Consider the following 21,637-nt stretch of genomic DNA (forward strand, 5'->3'; position numbering starts at 1 on the left):
GGCAGCAGTCATATGTCCATCCTACCTTATTGCTTCCATTTGGAGTTGAAAGCATATGAGATGCAGCCCCACAAGGACAAGCAGAGGCAACAGGGGAGCTGATTTCCAGATCATCAAGAGTACCTGAAAGACTTTCACAAAGTAGCAGTGCCATACGTCTCACTCCCCTGATAAGTTATAGGCAGGAAGGTTTTTGACATGTATTGCACATGGACCTGCAAACATTACTCTGTCATAAGTGTAACCACACACCAGGGTTATACACCAGTGCATCTCAGTAGGGCAGTCCACTGGACAGGTTTGTATAGTTTATTTTCCCCCTGTTCCCAAGTAGAGTGGCATTAAAGCTGTTAAATTGTTCAGCAGCTGCAGCTGAATATTACAGTAAATACATGTCTCTCTCATGAGAGCAAATCCACTTTAAATGATGGGCTACACATACTCTGGTATCCGATGATCCACCCTCTCTCTGGGTTTTGAAATCTGTATACAGAGACACAAACCAAAGCCATATTATTTCTTCCTGTCTGGGTAATATCATCTCAGCTATATTCCATCATTACTTGATGCATCGCATTTAATAATTATAGCAATCTGTTGGAGATTTTTTTTTAAATACACTTTCTGCTTTTGATGTTTCTGATCACTATGGAAAGCTTGTGCTATTTTATAGTCTGCTGACTAAGCTCATATGCACACCAGCTGCGTTTTATCAGGGAACAATGTTTGCCTTTTGAACTGGCTGATAGATTTTACTTAAAATGAAGAGGAGATGTACATTCTTTGGCAACACTTAGAACCTTGTTCAGCACAATATCCATTTGCAGAAAGTCATAGCCTCCAGCTAAACAGTGCACCAGCCCATGGCCATCAGCCCAAGAGAGGTAGAAAAAAAAAAAATAATGTTAGAACCAGAAAGGACCCCAAGTTTATCTGCTTCATAACAAAACCAGGATCACCCCATGTCATTTGGACAGATATCTTGTCCTACCTGTTCCTGAAGCCTTTCAACAAGGATTACTCACCTTTTCTTAGCTATTTTTACTAGCCCTTCATTATCTTACTGGGAAGCTTTTCCATGTATCAAAATTAAGCTGAGTCAAGGCGTATTCAGGAGTTTCTATCATGTTTCCCCAAGCGTGGAAGGAAAATGTTAATTTCCTTTTGCAGCAACTTCAAAAACTGAAACCAGTACTTAAGCTATTACATCTTCCCTTGAAGAAGCAACCCCAATTCCTTATGGCACATTTTCTAAACCCTGAGATTCCCTTTATTACTTCCAACACTCTACTGAAATGCAGAGCCCACCCCCCACCCCACCCCCCAGCTCTAGAGGAGCCTAATCAGTACCAAGAGCTGAAGGACTACATCATACATTATCCAGCAAGTCAAAAGGTTGCCTGCAAAGGACAGTGAGCTATCGGTTTTGCCATTCCTTCTCTCCCTCTCCCACCCTTCCAGAGCAGCACAGCATGATTAGGTGGGAGAGCTACTCAGGGGGACCACTGCTATGAGCCAGGATAGCAATTCCTAAGTAGAACCAAAAGTTAGTCTTCAGCCAACAGACTTCACTATGCCTTCCTCATTCATCCTAAGACAGGTCTAGTCAAAACTGCTGACCAACAAATGCATTTAAGGAAGCTGTTCTATTTTACAGTATCCTGATTTTTTTTTTTTCTTGGAGCAATGCTTTCTGCCTCTTCATTGCTTGGGTTCCTTTTCTCTCAAGAATTGTCCTCTCTCTGCATTCTCCCCTGAATTGGTGAAAAGGTCTCTTTTTATAGATTTTAAAACTGGGAGTATCAAATCATTTCATCTGACTTAAACCCAAGACACAGAAATTGTTCATTCACGTGTTGTGTCAGATAACCTTTGTCTTCTAGAAGCAGTGCTGCCAGCAAAGGATATTGATTTGAAGGCATCAGAACATTGATTTTTTTTTTTTTTTTAAAGTTTTCATCAGTAAATTGTTTTTCCCTATAGGAAACTAAGCACATGGTTTTAAACTTTGAATTTGCCTTTCGTTTCCAGCCATTGGTTCTTGCTATGCTCTAAGTAATAGATTAAAGAGCTCTTTCATACTCGTTATCTCTCCACAAGGATTTATGCATGCTTAAGTCACCTTTCAATCTCTTGACAAATTAAACTGCAAGCTTCTTTAAATGACTTATTTTTTCCTAGTCCCTAAATGCTTTATGGTAAATTTCTAGCTCAAACCCCATATTTTCCCAGCACTTTCATATACTGAACATTGTAACTGGATTTCTGTTAACTCTGTGTGACTTTGAATGGCATAAGATAATAAATCTGCTACCTACTTCTTATTCTCATTAATAGTGGCAACAAAATGTTATCCTTTTAGCTGCTCTGTCATATAGGGTACTCACGTTCAGTTGTTTGTCCTCTTTGATCCAGGCATCTTTCACACGTGCTGCTTCTCAATACCCTGGCTACCAGTCTGAAGGCTTTGTTGATATTCTCTGTTCTAGGAGGGCTCACCTTTCATTAATACAGCAAAATTTACTTTGCTTTAAAGAGCCTGGGTTATTAAGCACTTACACAAGGGTACTGTTCTCCCTAGCTGGAAGTTAAGAGGGTTAGCACAAGGCTCCCCAGGAATCTTCAGCCACCCAGGGAAGGGGGAGCTGGAACGGACCCCAAAGGCATGGCCTGGATAGGAGCACCCTTGTGTCCTCACTCCTGGACACAGCACAAGGATTCAGCAGCCAATGCCATGCAGGCTGACTACCCTCCCTTCCCCTCCACCTCTGACAAAGCCTCACAGGCTTGTCCTGGGGTCTGAAATCAAAGCTTAAGGCTTCTATGATATATAGCACAATCATACAGAGTGTGCAGGTAGATTAACAGCAACAGGATCATCAGCCCTTGTATTGTATCTAACTTTCTGTTTACAAAGCTTCTAGAGGCAATGTTCATTTCCACCCTGCACGATACAAGTACTTGCTTCTTCCTATATAGAGAGTGACTAAGGCCAGCACTGAAAAATATGACAAAGGTTATACAGAAAATTATATGGAAAAAAAGTTTGGCTTTTTCATTTGCTTGCTTGTTTAGCATTGCTAAAACTAGCAGATATGCACAGCAAAATATCTCTGTTGGTCCACAGGTCCCATCCTTTAAATGGAAACCATTTGTTTCTGCCTCAAAAAGATCTTCCCCATCTTCTGTGGCAAGGAAGTCACCCTTTAGTCCTTTCCTCTGTCACTTAAACAGGACATTACCAGCTAACAGGGTATGTTTCTATGTAGTCTTGGATCCTTAGAATACAAGTGCAAGCTGTTTAAGATATTAGCAATAACTGTCAAAGGCTCAAAGCCTCTCTGGGGAGCAGGGGGAGGCTTGCACAGGAATTCTGTGCACTGCTAGAAATCCCTACCGGAGCATGTTACTCCATACTCGCTTCAGAAGGCAGCCTGAAGATGCATCTCATACTAGGAACCCTGCCACCTTCTCTTTCCAAATAGCCTTTTGGTTCTTAGGAAAGTTGACTCTGAAAAATAGAGCACAGACAGTCTTTCAGTCTGTCTAGACATTCTGGATGCTGAATACTTAATGTCCTGGTATAACACAGCTGGACTATAGCACTGGAAAGTGATGAAGGCAGGAAAAACAACAGGCAGAACTTCTGGTTTAACAGGCATAAATACACTGCAGCTGTAGCTGCTCTGAGCTGGTAGTCTGCAGGAGGCTAGGGAACAATTATCTATATTATGCAAAGGAAGTTCTGTCTAGACAAATCAAAACTTCTTCCCACAGAGGTTTACCCTTTTTTGCATACCCCTGGTCTCCCAGAATTTGCTAGAAAGAACTGTTAGCCATCAAAAATTGACAGTGAAAGGCATTGTCCAACAAGTCAAAGATGGGAATCAGGAGCTGATTTGTTATAGCTTCCTTTCCCACCATATTCCTGTATGGATACAGTTCTGCATGCTCTTTTTTCATCCTCTCTCCCACATTTTGAAAAACAATCCAACAAGATGCATGACACACAAGAAAAAACCAACAAACCCAAAGTGCAACCCAAAACTCAGGAACCTCAGCAGCTGATCTCTGAAGTACTTAAGACCACTAACTCCACAAATGATGGATGCTTAACAATTAAGTGTGTTGATCAGCTGAATTAAAAAGCATGAAGCCACCTTTACGGTTTTGAGTGGCTGTAAAGTTTACATGGTTGACCCACTAGGTTCTAAGATACAAATGAAGTGCCCAAGTTCCATCATCCTTGGCATAGAACAAGTCTTGTAGCTAACGCAAATGCTGGAAGACATTAGTATCTTCCCTTACTTTTTTTTCCTGTGGGTGAGTTGCATTACAGCTATAACCACCCCTACAATCTCTTGTATCAATGACTCCAGTCTTCAACTGGATTAGCAGTTACACCAAACATGTGATTTCAGACCCCTTTTTTGTATAAAAAAAGTTCACTTAACATGAAACACAAGTGTTAAATTGCTGGGACATAACTTAGAGGGTTCAAAGCAGGCTAAGACATAAGAAATTTGGAGTCAGCATGAGGCTCTGAGGTGGTGTTTATAACTATTTCCTTGAACTTCCATTTCATCCTTATGTTGTCAGTAATTTCAAATGAGAAAGACAGCAGATTTGCATTACATTTGGGCATATGAGAGTCCCAAATTACAGGTTTAATAAAAGCCATTTGAGGCCTCTTCCTGTAAAGGGAAGATCACTCCCCAGTCCAGGACATCCATGCAGCCACGCAGGCTGGCTCACCACCCGCCTTGCACCATGACCTTTCTGAGTCATCTCAAATAAAGTTCTGTGCAGTCACCTAAAGTCTGTTTCAGGTAAATAACGTCACTGGGATTACAAAGCCAGCAGAAATGACTTGCTGGCCTTTTCTGAAGTCCAGGTTGCGTGTAGCGCTTCTAGATACAGACCAACTTGTGCTGGGGAAGTTTCTGCACACTGTATTCTCTCATTGCCGTTACGATTGCAACATGATGTTTTATAATTTGGGGTCATCTTTCTTTAGATGTGGTCAAATAATGACTATTCCCATATAGTTACTGTTGCAACTCAGTAATACTAGAGCAAAGTTTTCTGGAAACAGCATTTTGATTAAAAGAGAAAACATGACAGTGAGGGGAAAAATAGAGGACTGAGATATGAAAGTTTATCTTCAACTACTATTCTTTGCCCCCCTTAAGTTACTTCTAATGTTAGAGCTAACAAGTATTTTGGCATATTACTCTTAAAGCATGATCAGTATCTAAATATAGAAAGGGTAGCACAGTACTCCCTCTGGCAGCCATTAGGTTCTTGGATTTAGGACTTGATAGTGAGAGCAAGCCCACCTTCAGAGCACTCACTGAAGGGAGGTAGGTCTGCTACAGATCTGTGCAGTCTGCATTCAGTGCAGTGTCCTCTGCACGCAACCACCTGCACACAGCTTACTAAAATTTCTTTAGCAGGTGTTGCATTTAGAGCATTTTTGAATATTACAAACCTGCATATCCTAAAGCAGATTGCTCCTTAGGATTCCTGCATATCATCCTACAAAGTAGTATGGGACAGGACCAGATAAGTCCTTGTATAGATAAAAATTTGAAGAGACTGATCTCTTAGAATTAATAGAAGCTTCAGGTCCAGAAGTCATATGCAACAGGAAAATAATGATACAAAGTGTGACTGAGCATCAGTTATGCTGGGGACAGCAGCAGTGCAGATACCTGCAACTACTGATGACTGAGCACATCTTTCTCTGCTAATCCTTCTTTCCAAGAATGTTTTTCCTAATTCAATCATGTTTACTGTCAGTGATGCTTCAGCTACAGAGCGTGTGCTTTTCTAAGTTTTAGACCTTTACTTGTAGTTAGAACTCACCTCAGGGAGAGAGATAACTCCCTGGTTTGTACACTAGAGCAGCTAGTCTGTGCCTGCATCCACAGAGCTGATTTGCTGAAGAGAGTTATCTGCTGGCTGAACTTCAGCAAACTAGATGAGGAGAGTCAATTTATGCTTCTACCTTTTCTGATCTAGGGTCACGAGCACCATGGGAGCACAAGACACAACCTGAGCAGCAGCAAGGATGCAGACGTAATGAGCAGGTAACACTGCTGGGATGGGAGCCCAAGGAAGAAAACTCTGGGAGGTGGATCCAGACAGAGAACTGGGTGCCTTTGGGACCACAAAATCAGTAATGAATATATATACAGACTTGGTAATAATCAGGGTATTAGTAATACAAATAAGAGTGGCTGCTGGAAGATTTTTTTGAAGACAGAGTAAAGAAGGAGCCAGCCTCTTCTGCATAGTGCCCAGCGAAAGGACAAGAGGCAACAAGCACAAACTGAAATACAGGAAATCCCATTTAAACTTAAGAAAAGACTTTTTCCACAGTGATGTTGAACACCGGAACAGGTTGCCCAGAGACACTGTGATGTCTCCAGCCTTGGAGATACTCAAAACTTGACTGGACATGGCCCTGAGCAGGCTGTTGTAGGTGGCCCTGCTCTGAGCAGGGGGTCAGACTAGACAGTCTCCAGAGGTCCCTTCCAATATCAGCTAGTCTGTGACTCCAAGACAATCTCTTCATTCAATTAAATGACACAGCAACAACTAAACACAATCTTCTGCTCTTAAGTCCAAGAAGATGAGCAAGTCATTTCTTGTCTCTCTGCTTATGTAGGTCTGGGCCTTTTCAGATTGTCATTATAAGATGTAATGTTTCATTACAGTTCTTGCAGTAAGGACAGACTTAAATCAATTCCCTTTCCAGGACCAATTTTGAGTACAGCCTGAACAAATGTGACAGACCCTGGAACACTTCTAATGAGAACAGTAAATTAATCAAAGAAGTTACTGGCTCAGTAGACAATTTGTGGTAGTATTAATTGGGATAACAGTGCCAGGAAAAATAAAAAAAGCCCTGTTGCTTGATCAGCATGGAGTCAGTAACATTATTTGTTTATATCCTGTGCCATATAACACTATGAAATATTAAGGTAATCCTCACCAAAGAGGTAAATATTGTTAAATAATAGCTATTACTGAATTACAGGACACAATTAACGCTAATTTGTTAGCCTTTCCTGACATAGAAACTCAACAAGACAGGCAGCTGGAATACAAGAAAGAAACCTGTATATTGGTTTTAATCCAGTTTGGAGCCAGTTTGCTGGCAGGAGGCAGGAAGAACTAGCATCACAGAAAAATAGCAATCAGAAAAGTTTAGTAGTTACTACATGCACTAGTGACTGGTTTAGACAAAGCTGATATCAAACAATTATGCTTAATGATATATAGATATAGGGAAGATAATACAGTTACATTAAGGAAACGCAAAGGAATTTGGATAGCGGAGTAGTAAGAGAGTGAGGGTAAGACAGAGGAAATTAAGGAGAAAAGATATTACAGAACCTTACGAGAAGAAAAGTTAGCTAAAATAACTTTTAAGGGATTGTCCCCGAGCTTTTCTTTCTACCTCAGTTTCAGAAAGACCCAGGTACCTTTCTGTTTGGTTTTTTTTTCCAGACAAGGGAGTAGCCGTAAGTAACATTGTCAAGTCACTTTCCCTGCCTAGTGCATAGTTTAACAATAGCTAAACTTAGCTATTTCTCACCTCAGCTTTAGAGCTTTCCTAGACCCCAAAGCATCTCGTTAGCTTCTTATTGCGTGTATCATGTAGCAACATGCTAAGCCATTTCCTTACCACAACCATCACCTATCTTAATTATGTCAGGATAAATAATACCAGCACCTAAATGATTTCAGTCTAAAGCTGCTGTCGGCAAGACCCCCCACTTCTGAAGGGGTCACAACCCCAACACAGTTCATCCAGAAACTGGAGGTTCTGTAGCGGGAAGTTACCTGGATGACAGCACCAATACAGCTCTTAGTAGTGGTTTATTTAAAGATGTATAAGAAGCTTTGAGATAAATATTGAGAAAATTATGTACAGAATACTAATCAGATTATAAGACTTCTGCTTCCTAAATTAGAGTTGTTAAAGGTGCTCACGGCACCCCACACGTGGTGGACTGAAGCACTTGGAATAGCAGGTTCCAGACAGCTACAGTTGCTCGTTTTCCATTTTATCTTTACTACACAATATACCAGTGATCTTTGGATCCAGCTCCCAGTTAATTCAAAGAAAATCTACACATTTATTTCAGTGCTATATATACCCTATTCTTTTCATCAGTAACAGTATCTACTCATAAAGTGATCTACATAAACACCTTTCTTCCAACACAGAAAGAAGTTCTGGGACACTTTAGCACATATTTAAACTGAGATAAAAGCCTGCCATAGAACTAACAACTATCTTCAGAGGGTTGTTTATGTTTCCAGGAATTTGTTTTGGGGTTTTTTTTGTTTTGTTTTTTACTGCTATCCATCTGCTAATCTTAGAAGCCCAATAATTGTAAAAACACAGAGACAGCAATAGCCAAGCATTTACCATTAGATAAAAACAAATAAAAATACTCACACTCTGGATAACCCACAAAGTCAGCATTCCAGGAACTTGTGTAAGAGAAGCAGGCATTTCTATACACCCAGCTATACTACCACCAAATGCTCTGCCAGCAGTAGCAACACACTTACTGGCCTTTATACAGCTTAGGTGCGAGTGGGAGGAAGCACTACTGGAGGTGAAGGTTCCTGGGGAGGTGATTAATTCATTTTTAAGAATGATTGGTTTCAGGGTTTATGTGTGAGTGATTGACAGGAGAAAGGACCATCCTTGCTGGGAGCAGCCTGGTGAAAGGCAGGCCTTTTCAGGAGGAACATCAGCATTGCTGAGGCTGCTCAGAGTCTGAATATGCCCCATCTCTTCTGGGGTTCTGTTCTGTAGGCATATCCCCTCAGCTAAATAAGAATTTGTTCTCAGTTTTGGCATTTTCTTCTGGGCATTACAGTGTGTGTTGTCCCAGGAGAGCTCTGTCAGGGGCTGGCAGATGCACCTAAAGCTCAGTCTGCCTCCTGAGAAGTACTAAAGCCTCAAGCTGGCATCAGCAGCTGGCTGAAAGGTAGAGAGGAAACTTGAATGGAGATCTAAGGTTACTAGGATGTCTACAAAATAGCCACAAAAATGTTACACTGCTGCAGTCTGTGCATCTTCCTTGCTCTCAACGCTTGCACGTGTGCTGAGTGACCATCAGCCAGCCAGCAAATGGCATCTTCCCTCTGTGGCCTGAAGAAACTGAGAACATTTTCCCCCAAGCAAATTCAAAGAGGTTGTTTTAGATGGAAACATTATCTGATGAGGCCAAAGCAGGGCCCTGAAGTTTCACCTGAGGAATTAAGCCTGTAGGTATTCAGGGAAAGGTGGAGACTGACAGCCTTGTTACCTCTATTCCCCCACCCTCTACTTTTTACCTCTATAGGGTATAAACACATCAGGAGCGGGAGAGGCTGTTTAGTACCAAGGTGTAGTGCTGGTCTAATGATGCTCTGCCCTCAGGCTGCAGTTAAATACTTACTGCAGAAAGCAGTAGCAGCTGTTAGAGGTGGTGCTATCCCCAGCTAGAGGGAGGGGGGTAGCTCTGCAGCAGAGGACAAGGGGTGCACCCATCTCAGCAGCTCCAGGGCTCAGTGGAACCTGCCCCTGCAGCTCCTTTGGGCTGAGCTGGCTGACTGCGTATTTAAAACAGATGTGGGATGCTTATGCGTGGTGTTTTGCTGGCTCAAATGTAAGGCGCTGGGAAGTGTTTGAGGGTGACAAGAAGGAAGGCAGGAGTATGGATGGGTTAATATCTTAAGACGTCAGCGAGCTTCTGAGGAAGGGGATGTATTGAAGGCCATATTTATTTAATTTGTTCAGCCATCTTTTGGTGATACCTCGTTAACTGGAACAGAAAGAAATGTTGGCATCAGAGTGTGCTGTGAGTATTCATCTGTTCTAGGCTACAAAATGATTGTGAAATATCACATGGAGGCTCAGTAGTGTTCCTTACTGTTGTCAGCATTGATGGAGTGGCACCCTGTGAGCTACTGTGTTTTCTATGCAGATATGGCTGGAGTGATTCACAAATGCAATAAACTTAAATCTTCCTCCTTTGTGTGCTGTAGCAACAGCCAGGATGGTATCGAGGAAGTCCTGAAGGCAATACCTGGGCACGGTGGGGTGCTGCATTCACCTGCAGTGTAAATATAGCAGTAAATTTGCAGCCTTTTTACAAGTGAGAAAGCCCAGATACAGGAAAAGATCAGGAATGATCAGTCAACAGCCCCAGATGGAGTTGTGGCTGTAGGCAGTCAGTGACGCCAGTAATAGTAAATCACCATATGGGATGTTGGTGGTAGAGCTGGGGAGGTAATCCCATAGATCACAACTCTTACTGTCATGCACCTTTGCACCCCCAGGTGTTTAATACAACCTTTGCGCCTGCCTCACCACTCGAATAATTATGGTTTCAAGGAAAATGTTTTTGGTAGGCTGCATTAAGAAAAGCCCTTGGACAATATGTAGAAGATAAGGTAAGACAGTTGGAAATAAAAAATTAGCTTTGTTGTAGAAATAACTGATGTTTGAGGAAAAACTGTTTTTTTTCTTGGCTATGAATTTTCAAGTTAGGAAACTTTTAAACCAAATTATGCAAGTTGCTATTAAGTACAGTTTCTTAATTTTCTGATGCCGTACCTTGGAAAACATTAAATGTGATTTTTTTCCAAATTTCTGGGAAATGTTGAATTCAGGGGAAAATGATGTTTGCTGTCTCCCAAAGAAAGGTAGAATAGATCTAAAAGTATATAGCACAGGATTTTAGGAAGAGCTGATTCAATATTCATTCTGCTTAAGAGTTGTGACAGTGACAAGTCATTTTGCCTTCCTCTCTCAATCTCCTTCCTGCAAAGTGGAAATAACCATTTATAAATGTAGTATTTATCTGTGTGCAGAAGGTGCAATTACTGCCAATACAGGCTGTGCTGCACTTCAACTTTAAAGTTAGAAATAGCTCCTGGTGAAGATCTTAATTTTGCAACTGACCGATGTGTATACTTTCAGGGAAGTGGGACTGAAAATATTTAGGAAAAAATATTTTATTTAGAAATCTGTACAATTTAAAGGATAATGTTAATACACTACATGCATGATAGTCTTTTCAGGTGATTAAATGCCCAGCTGAAGTGGGGTATATGGCTATAGAAGCCAAGATATGAACAGCACCATCAATATTTTTCCAATTACAGCAAAAGATGGAAGACACTGTGATTCTGAAATCATGGATATAGCTTTTCTTGTTGCGTGAAGGGATAGAAAACAGAGCTTTTTTTCTAACCCTTTGCAGCAGGACCAAGCTGCCTCTTTCAGGTGGGCTCAGGCAGTTAACATTGGTTCGATGTGCAATTTGCATGAAAAAGGATGGACCCAGCACGTTGTATCTAGTGTCAGTGTTGTTCTTCCTTCCTTTGGATGGCTGAATGTTTTTACTTTGCTGTAAATCTTGGTAACCGAATTGACCAGTCGCTGTATTTACTGCCAAAGCTGCACTGGGGCCATGCAGGAGTGCAGTGGGGGAGTTTGCCCGTGGTAGGTTTCCCAAGAAGAGCCCCCTTCCCTGGGGCTCAGCCTAGAGGCGTTTTGCTTCAGTGTTTTTCTGGACTTCTCCAGCCTGAAAGTGGCAGCTCTGCTTTGGTGTTGCCCACAGGCACCCAGCTGTGCACGTTGCTGCTGAGCTCAAAGGGGACCATTGTTCTGCCCTTCTTGGAGTAATCTATAAGAGGCTTCCTTATGTCATTCTCTTTAGAAGATGCAGCAATTCATACCATCCCTAATCCTTTCAGTTCTGCCAATTTTGGTGCTTTGAATTTTCAGTTCAAGTATTGTATGATATTTATCAAGGAAATGGACGAGGTGTTGCTTTGAAAAGGGAATTTAATGTTGACACCTGCAAAGGCTTCTGAGAAAGGAAGAAGTCCTACTGAGGTGTGATAGAGCACAGACTGTCTAAAGGTTAGTCTCTAGCCTATCTTCAACCCTTGGGCCACAGCGCAGTATCATTAATTTGTTCTGTTGCATCTGGGCGCTCTAAATTGACTTATCTATATCCTGAGCATTTAGCTCTCTCCCGGTTTCCAGCACTTTGCAGAGAAACAAGGAGAGAAGGAGAAAGCAAAGAAGAAATAGGTAAGTGAACAGAGGCAAAGAAAATAAATTTGCTGAAGGTGGAAAACCCGTTCAGCAACCCATGGGTCTCTCGTAGGCTGATCCACATGAACATAGTAATTTTGACATTCCTAAAGCATGTGCGGGTAACAAAAGCTGTTCAAAGCTGAATAACTGTTTGCAAAAGGGAGAAAAGCTGAGATGTAGGGGGACCAGGGAGTGAAGCTGCCCTGACAATATGCCAAAGCACTCCCCTAAGCTCTTTTCTCCTGCTCGACATGAAAAGCTGTTTGAGCAGCACTCTGCTCAGTGGTGTGGGGGGGAGTTGGGCAAAGGTCCTTCCCTTCTCGCTTGGCATCTGGGAACTGACAGCCAACCATGGGAATTTACACCTAAATGTTGATGTTATTTGATCTTACTGATATTTTCAGGTGTTAACAACTATAAAATGATACAGCATTGAACAATAGGCTTTAGTGAATTCTAATCTATACTAAAACATAATTCTGGTGTCAGCACTTTGTAATGTAAATTTTTGGAACAAATGAAAAGTACTTGATTCTTAATATTTTGGTGTTCTGTGATAAATTCACAAGTTCAGTCTATTAGAATCATGTAACTCGGCTTTTTTGACATATTTTATGGTTTGTTGCACACTAACGTAATCTACTTAAGTCTATAATTCAGTAATAATCTCAAATTACTCTTTGGCTAAACAAGAGGGAATCTAATAAAACTGTGAAGAGTTTTGAGATGATTAATATTTATTTAGTTGTCCTTGTAACTTCTTTTTATACCCTTTATGAATAACTGCTCTTTACTGGCATAATTTTTGCTCGTTTTACAAGACTGCAGGACGACTTTGTCGGTTGTAGCATTACCTTGAGATGTGGATGAAGATCTCATTTAGCTCAAATGTGCTGTGGTTTCTTCTACATCTTCTAAGGAGCATACCTCCATGCATCCCTAGTCTACTGCCAATGGGATGCCAGGCAGCTATAGGTTCTTGTATAAAAGTTATGGCTGGTAAGTTACTCTAATACTGTGAACAAACGTGTCATGGTGAATGATGAATTAGTTTTTTATTTTTGCTTTCTGTTAATTAACTTCTCCTGTACCAGAAGTTATTTGTTCCACTGAAAAATATATGGGAATGCGCTAAGTTGGCACTCTTGATTTATTGCTTTTGCCTCATAATCTAATTTTCAAAAAAGCACTATTCAAATTTGCTTTCTAGTGCTAGATGAGAGATCATTAACCCGCTCTCTTGAGAGCAAACGTACCAGTAGAGAAAGGCAGAGGTTCATGAAAGCTACATCTCTAGGTAACATGAAGGAAAAACTCCTAAACCGCAAACATGGCGTTACTACAGCATGACTACAGGCTTCGAGGAAAAAACAATAAACTGATAGCAACTGCTGCAGAACATGGCTTTGTGATGTGTTACGACCCGAGCTCTGGGTTGAAGCACGCGTGAGTCTCCCAGCCCACTGCTCTGGTGCCCTCGGTTCACTTGCGTTCAACGGTATCAAAGAATGTCTTCTAGGGCTGAAGCGTAAAAAAAGCCCGCGAAAGCCTGCGACGGGCTAAACGAACGCTGCATTCCCATGGAGTTCGGTGGCCTTGTTTGCAGTAGGTAGAGATGGATGGTTGTCTTTGTCTAGCTACTAAGAAGCTAAACCGAGGGGGGGGAAGGCGCTGCAGATGGCAGACCGAGTCCTAGCTCTGAGGGCTGGGATCATCAGCATCCCGGGCTCCTGGGGCCTGGCCCCGGAGGCGGACCCCCTCCCCCAGCCCGGGCCCTCAGAGCGATGCCCCTTCAGCGGGAGCCGGGAGAACCGGCGTGCTTGGGCAGGGGGGCGGCCGCTTACCGAAGCGCGGGGAAATGCCCATCCCGGAGGCGGCTGCGTCCGAGGTCCCTCCGTAGAACGGGAGTTCGGAGGGGGCTGTGGGGCTGCCGGTGGCCGATCGCGGCGGAGCTGCTGGCCCTGCGCCTCCCGCGGAGGGTGAGGCGGGGCGGCAGGTGAGGGCCGCGCTCTCCCGCCGCCGGGCTGGGCAGGGGGCGGCGGCCCGGGGCTCTCCCCCCCCCGTCCCCCTCCGCGCACGCCCGGGGCCCGCCTCGCCGGCGGGAGGAGCCCCCCAACCCCCCTCCCCCGCGGGGTCCCGGAGCCGTCTCAGCTCGGGTGCCGGTGCCGCTGCGGCCGGACTCTTTGCCGAGCGGCGGCGGCGGCGGCGGCGGCGGCGGGCGCCGCTCGCCCCCTCCCCGCGCGCGCTGCCTGGCGGAGGGAGACGGCGCGTGGTGCCGGTCTCCATGGCAGTGGGCTGCGTGGGCGGAGTGGTCGGGGCCGCAGCGCGGCGGTGAGCGCGCGAGGGAGGGAGCGAGGGAGCGCGCGCCCCCGGCCCTCCCCCGCCCCTCGGTGTTTGTGTCAGGCTGCTGGCGGCGGCAGCGGCGGCGGCGGAGGGGCCCCGCGGCGCCGGCCCGGCCGAGGGGCGCCGACCCAGCCCGCCGCTGAAGCGAAGAGCCCCGTACCTGCTGCCCCCGCTCCGCGCCGCTCCCGCCATGGGCGGCCCGTAGTAGAGCGGGCTTCGGCGGCTGGTGCGGGTGCCTGCGCGGCGGCGGCGGCGGCGGCCATGGCCATGGCGGTGGAGACGCGGCCGGAGCTGGTGGGGAAGCGGTTCCTGTGCGTCGGCGGCGGCGGCGAGGAGCCGCCGGAGAGCGGGCGCTGGCGGGCCGGGGTCATCCGCGCCGTCTCCCAGCGGGACTCCCGCAGCCCCGACCTGGCGGTAAGAGCCGCGCGCGTCCCGGGGCCGGGCCGGGCCGGGGGGCTGCGGCGGGGCCGAGGACGGCGGCGCGGGGCCTGCGGCGGCGGGGGGCGAGCGGGGCGCCCCGGGCGGGCCCGGCGTGACACAGCCCTTCGCCTGGGGTGCGGCGGGTGCGGGGGGGAAGAAGTGGCGGCGGGGAGCGGCTGACGTGGAGCCCGCGCCGCCGGGGGTCGGGGCCGGGGCGAGGCGCGTTTCCCCGCGGCGTGTGCGGCCGCGGTGCGGGGGGACGGGGACGGAGGCGGCGGTCCCCCTTCGCGCCCCCTCCGAAGGCGCGGCTGCGGCTCCCGGCCGTGCAGCCGCCTGCGGCTGCATCGGCGGTGGGAGGGGGGCGAATACCTGCCCTGGCCACCGCGGGGGAAAAAATCGGTCTGCTCCTGGGGGAGCAGAGCTCGGGCTGGGGGCGAATGCGTCTGTTCCAGGGGAATGCAGAAACTGTCGTCGTGTAGCGCTGACCGACCGGGTCGAACGTACTGGCCGCGGTGGTGAACGTTGTTATTGAAAGAATGTCATTGTTTCCCTTCCTTTTATGTCCGCTGTCACTGTTTTCCTAAGGGGTGTAGGAATGCGTGTGGAGGTTTGCGAAGGAGCCAGGATATGCTCTGTTGTGCTCAGGCACACTCTCGCTGGGGGGGAAACACGACCAGGATTTCCTTGTGTTAGCGTGCTGAATGCATAGTCTGTAAAATGGAGTTTTATTGTGCTCCATGGACTTGGTCGTTATTTTATTTGTGAATTCCGTGGTCAAATGAGTGCTGTGTTGCTGCTGTGGTTGTCTCCTTCCATGTTTTTGTGTTATTTGGTGCTTCTGAAAGCACATTTAAAAATATCATGACTATGTAAATGGGCATTACGTAGGCTGAAAAAAGGAATCACTGAACTGCGCTGGGCAATCCATATTGCTGCTGGTAAGGGGGAGGCGTTCACAGCCGAACACGGTTTGGGGTGGAATGTTGCCCTTTTTACAAACTCATCAAGCAAACAATTGCCTGGTTTTAGAGGTTATTGATCGCTTGGCATGACAAGTGTCATTCACAAAACTAAGAATTCTTGTTTTCATATGTCCTAGGCTTTAAGCTTTGTTTTAGAAACAGAATGTGACACTTGAAATGCTGCTACTTTACTATATTGTGGGTTGGGTTCCCCCCCCCCCCCCCCCCCACTCTCCAGCTATAATTCAAGTAGTATGCTGTTCATGCCCTTCTTTATGAAACGGCCTGTGTTTTCAACCTTTGGTTGTATGTGAGAATCGTCTAGAATGCTTTATTTTTAGAACCTATTTTGGATGTTATTCTTCCAGGGTAGTATTCTCTAGAATCTATATACAATTATGGAAACACTGAGTAATGTTTAAGGAGATGTTTACTAACATTTACAAGTCAGTGCCATAATTTGTAAACTCTAGGGGCAGAGCTGACATACAGAGAGAAAGGGTGCTAAAACGAAGCATTTCAGGGGTTGTATCTGTTATGTTAAATGGATAATGTATGCTGCCTATTGTAAGTACTTGCTTCTCTTCCTAACTTTGGTATCTGAGTGTTTTTTCTCTTCAGATACTCTTTCATTGCAATTCTTCGTAATTTAAGGAAGAACTGTTCTGTTACGGCTGGTTTCTGAGGCAGGATGACTAAGGGTATGCTTATGTGTCGTAGTGGAGCGCCATTTGGATAGATCCAAACTACCTGAGAAGCAGGATGGATGTTCCAGCCTGCACTTCAGCCTGGGTGCAGTGCAGTGCTAACGTGGCCGTATTCCTTCTGGTATTCAAGCTAGCTGCACAGCACTGCATTATGCTATGTAGATATATTCCCAGTCACCTAGGAGCGCTGGAAGCCTAGGAAGGTTTTGGAAATACTATCTAGGTCGAACAAGTCCCAGACTAGTATTTAACTACTGGAGCATCATTGCCCCCTCCAAGTGCAATATTTGGTTTTTGTGTTACCTGTTCTCTGTCCCCAAGGCACAAACAAGTATAAATCACAAAGGGAGCAGGTAGATGAAGAAACGGTAAGGTTTCTGTTAGCAACAGGTAGTTTCTGTGGGTTAGGCTCTCCTTTTGCATTTGTAATTAACATTAACCTCTCATTAGTTGATATTTGCCAACATGAGTATCCTCTTCCCCTGCCCCCAGTGAACGACAAGGGCATTTTTCTGTTAGTCCTGATTCCACTGTATTGTCCTAGATGGAGTGAGTGCTGCTCTTATCATTCCATGGGTTTCGTTTTGAGGTGGCCATCTCTATGAATAGCTCCAGACCCTTCTGCTACTTGTCAGTGGAGTGAAATGGTAATTCTTGTTGACAGTTTCATTGCCGCCCACAAGGTGCAGCATAAAAATGTTGAAATTGACTTTTTGTCAATTTTGTGCCTTCTGAGCTGGATGGGCATTGCAGAAATATGGAAGATGCCCTCAGCTGCAGGAAGGGAGGGGGGCAGCAGTGGGCATTTTCAAGATGCTTTGCAACCAACTGGAACTGAGTTACCTTTTAATCCTGGCTTCGAAAGGAAGTATAATTTACATTGGCTTTGTGTCTTTTCTTCCTTAATAAGTGTGAGCCCCCCAGTCAGTTTCAGCCAGTTTAAGAGCAGGGAGAGGTCTGAGAAAGACTACCTACCCCTAGTCTGTGAAAGCTGACATCTAAGGGGACCATAAAGGTAAGGAGGTCATGGCATTTTGTGCACTCCTCCTGGAAGTGAAGAAGTGGTCTGCAGCTGGCCAACCAGCATGCACCAAGCTTCAAACCAGCTACAGCATATGCTGCCTCTTGCTTAGCATCGTACCAAAGATAGGTAGGTGATGGGGGATGGAGCACGGTATGTGAAGGTGGGTTTAAGGGCATGAGAAAGAGCTGAGCGTTAACAAAAGCATGAGAGCAAGTGTGAGTGTTTAGATATGGGAATATATGGACAAATGAAGAGTTTTATGAGGTGACGGATCTTGGGGAGACATGGGCAAGCTTAGAGGCAACTGACGTAATTAATGTTAAGTGGCCACAGGGCTTGCAGGAGCAAATCCGCAGGAAATGGATCTTCATTAGTTCTGCTGTAAACAGAACTACTCATTAAATCAGGAACTCCAGACCTGAAGGCTGGACTAGCTGCTTTCTGCTGGTGAGCAGGCAAATGAAGACTCCAGTTTTCATATGCTGCTAAGTTTGTTTCATGATTGTATTTTCATAACTAAGTTAATGAATATTTTCATAGTTGAAATTATTGTCCTGGTAAGAAAATGTAGAAAGAACTCGGTTATCCAGTATCTTCTTCCTGATAGGTCTCCTCCTCCATGGAAGTATGTTAAATGACTCTCTCCTTATATTTTTCATGATTGCAACATAACTGATATATACTCTGTGTTTTTTCCTAAAATGTGGTGTGTTTTTTTGTTTTTTTTAAAAACAAAGAAAATGAACAGTATCAAAGTATCTTTTCTCCCACTGTTTTGTGGAAATGTTGCTTTCCTCAGCTTTCCTATTAATTTGCCACTAGTGGGGAATAAGGTGAGAACAGCTGGCACAGGTTGCAAGTGCTGCTGGTGTTCTGGAAGATGAATGCTCTTGCCATTACATGCAGATCCTTCTTACCAGGATTTGGAACCCATGCCTTGTTCTTAGTCATGCGGTAATGTTTACAGACGTTTAAAAACACCTATGATACAGGTACAATGTGTACAATGTCTAAAATTTAATCCAGGAGTTTTCTTGATGATTTTCATGGTCTGAGTCACAATGTAATGGTTAGACCTCTTGATCTTTCATTCTTGAAGATACCTGTTGCATGGAAAGCATTTATTTAAAAATACAAGCAAAAAAAGTTTCATATACATACATATATTTGTGTGTGTATGTGTGTGTATTTGTTTCATGAGTCATTGAGAGAGTTCATAATTTTTCTGCTTAAGTAACAGCGGGTGTTACTGGAGGAAGCTGGGAACTCTGTTTTTCCTTACTGTTAACTGCCTGGAAAAGTCTGTGTGCTGCTCTGATTGCAGTGATAACTCTGGGCAAATAAAGAAATGGCCAGGAGGAAAGAGGTGGTGTCAATGCCATATGATCTCCCTGGTCTTTGCTGTCCCATAAGCATTGCTTTCTGGGCCACAGGTTGCAAAATGTTTATTTAATGACTACTGACAAGATTTGACATGGTGATGGCAGAGGTGTTTTCCTATATCGTGCTTAAAAAGTGGTTATTTAGAGGAGTAAATTTTTCAAAATGTAAATCAAATTATTATTTAAATTATTATTTAAATTACCAGAAGTGCTTCAGAGTTCTATGACTTTTCATGGTCCTGCAGTTGTATATTGAACATAGTCATATATTCAGCTGTGTATTTTCTCCCCATGAAAGAGAAAATGGAAATAAGCTTTTATACATATAATGTGCAACCTTTAGTAAAAAGTATAGCTATAGGTTGCAGTGATTTGGTAAGTACATATTTATTGATGTGTGAATTTTGCTGCCATGACATCCATGGATTGGAAGACAAAAATCAAGAATTGAGTACTTTGGTAGTCTTCAATGTCTTATGATAGGCAGGTGTGACATTTAGTAATTGTGCATAGGGAAATACATTGTGGCAATAAATCACCTTCATAAAAACCTAAATATTAGTGGATAGCTTGAAGCAGTGTTTGATTTTTATTTACAGTAAAATTAGTAAGGTGTAGTGGAGGAAACAATACATTAATAGTTTTCGTAAATTGTGGGGGTTTTTAGTATCTCATCTTTGGTAATTTACAAACAAAGAATTGTTAAAAATTTGGTATGTCTGGTAAAACCATTTGAAGAGAACAGTGGCAGACTTTGTGTGTCTGTTTTAACTGAATTTGCCCTCACTGAACAGTAAAATGGAAGTTCACAAAATGTAATGGAAACTTATCAGTACTGTATTACAGATAACATGAAAATAATTAGAAATATTTGCTGATAATTTGAAAATAAAAGAAGATGTTTCCGAGAAGTACTTGTTATGCTGATAGTTTCTCACTAAAAGATGAAGTTAAATTTGCATTCACTGTGTGTGTTGCTGCTCTTACCCATTCTTTTTTATGACCTGTAACTGTTTCATCTTCCTGCTTCTGCATTCCCAAACTTTCTGGATGCAATATGGCTTTGTCATACAGGCACCGAATTGCGCTTCTGTAGGTTACATTTGTTTTCTGCCATATATTGATTTTTAGTACAATGTTTTGCATGTTGGCCTCTGTTTTCCTTTCACTAAGCTAGCACATAAGGAAAAACTGAATGTATTAATTTTTTTGAATGCATTTGAGCTAATCTGTTTAAAAATTAAATAGCTTTTTTCATTGCTTATTTTAGACATACATGCTCTGCAGCTTTGACTTGTTAACCTTGAAATAAACTGGAAGATGCAGAAAAATCTTCAGTAAAATTAGTGTGTAAAGAAATATGCTTCAAACTAGTTGTGCATAGCTTGTTGGCAGTTAATGGAAATTAAAAATACTATGTGTTTCTGTACTAGCATCTGGGTTAAAGATGAAGAGCAAGTTGTTGGTGAGGAGCCTGTCACGTTATTTATTCCATCTATTGGAGATGATGTGAAAAACATGACAGAGTTTATCACATCACTGCAGCTTCTGGATCCAGACAAGGAATGTTGTCGTAGGATGCATTTCGTGTGTGTTTTGAAGTTGTTTTGAAAGGAGTGGGAAAAGCTTGAAATGCAACAGGGATTTAGACAGTTTTCAGTTGTTTCTACTGTTCTGTATCAGTATTGAAGCCAAGAAGAGTCTTGTAAGTTTTGGTGGGTATCAGTTGGCCAATCTTTTCTTGGCTCAGCAGTAAAGAAAACTTCCTATTTCCTTTCTGTGTTTCTGATAAGATTGAGCTTGTCATCCTGTGTCTGTGAATGTCACCTCATCTGTCTTCCAGAGTTAGTTGAGTTAGTGTTCAGGAAGGAGTATCTCTTTCATAGTAATTTGACAAAAAGATCAAACACAGGAGTGTTCATATGAAACTGCCTGCAAGGATTTAGGGCTTTATACTTCGGCCTTTCCTCCTCTTTGCTTTTGTACTAATAGAAACCTGAATGATGTAGATCAACAAGTAAATACGCTTACACTGATGGATTTTGAGGAATGTTGATTTGAATGTCAAGATTGCAAACAGAATTTAGGTGTCCCAAACTAGGGATTAATCAGTTTATTAATTTGCTGCATAGTTGCAAAGTATGCAGCAGTGAATGAAATGTGGAAAAAGGAAGGTTTGATCCTATATTTAAATCTTTCAGGAGGCCTTAAGAAAGATATATCAGGTATTTTCTTAATCAAAAAAACATTCACTTTTGCCTTTTATATGCCGTACATACAAACAATGTATTATTCCACATTTGCATTACATACTTTTTTTCTTTTTCCAGAACTTTGTGTGAGTCTTTGGAGGTGTCTCCACAAAACAGGGCATAGCTGTTGTAAAGAGTTTTAAAGAATGAGTAGTAATTTTATAAGAAGCCATTCTTTCTGTGCACATATCAAGATCTTAAAACCTGCTTGAGAACAGCAGAACTGTCCTTTAGTGTCAAATTGAGGAAAAATTAAAAGTGGTACTTTTAAAATTTGGCCAAAAATAAGCTTAGCCTTCTTCTGATCCTACTATCAGTGAATTGTAGAGATGGTTAGTTCTATCGGTGATCTTCAATCTCTGCTGGGATCAGGCTTGACCTTCCCTTTCAGTAGGACTCAGTAAGTTGCTTCTGCTGGAAGAA

The 21,637-nt window shown here is 43.5% G+C and overlaps 1 protein-coding gene across 2 annotated transcripts in view; it reads left to right on the forward strand.

Annotated features, from left to right (window-relative positions):
• Positions 1-14,512: 14,512 nt before the first annotated feature.
• JMJD1C (jumonji domain containing 1C) overlaps positions 14,513-21,637 on the forward strand; it is a 177,750-nt gene continuing 170,625 nt past the window's right edge. Inside the window, exon 1 of one of the 2 annotated variants that reach the window (XM_069795964.1) lies at positions 14,513-14,881. In XM_069795964.1, the coding sequence (XP_069652065.1) occupies positions 14,729-14,881 (153 nt within the window). In that variant the 5' untranslated portion in view covers positions 14,513-14,728. The remainder of the gene's footprint in view (positions 14,882-21,637) is intronic. The other variant, XM_069795969.1, reaches the window with a different exon arrangement.

Source organism: Haliaeetus albicilla, chromosome 11 (assembly GCF_947461875.1).
Source record: "Haliaeetus albicilla chromosome 11, bHalAlb1.1, whole genome shotgun sequence".
Taxonomy (NCBI): Eukaryota; Metazoa; Chordata; class Aves; order Accipitriformes; family Accipitridae; genus Haliaeetus; species Haliaeetus albicilla.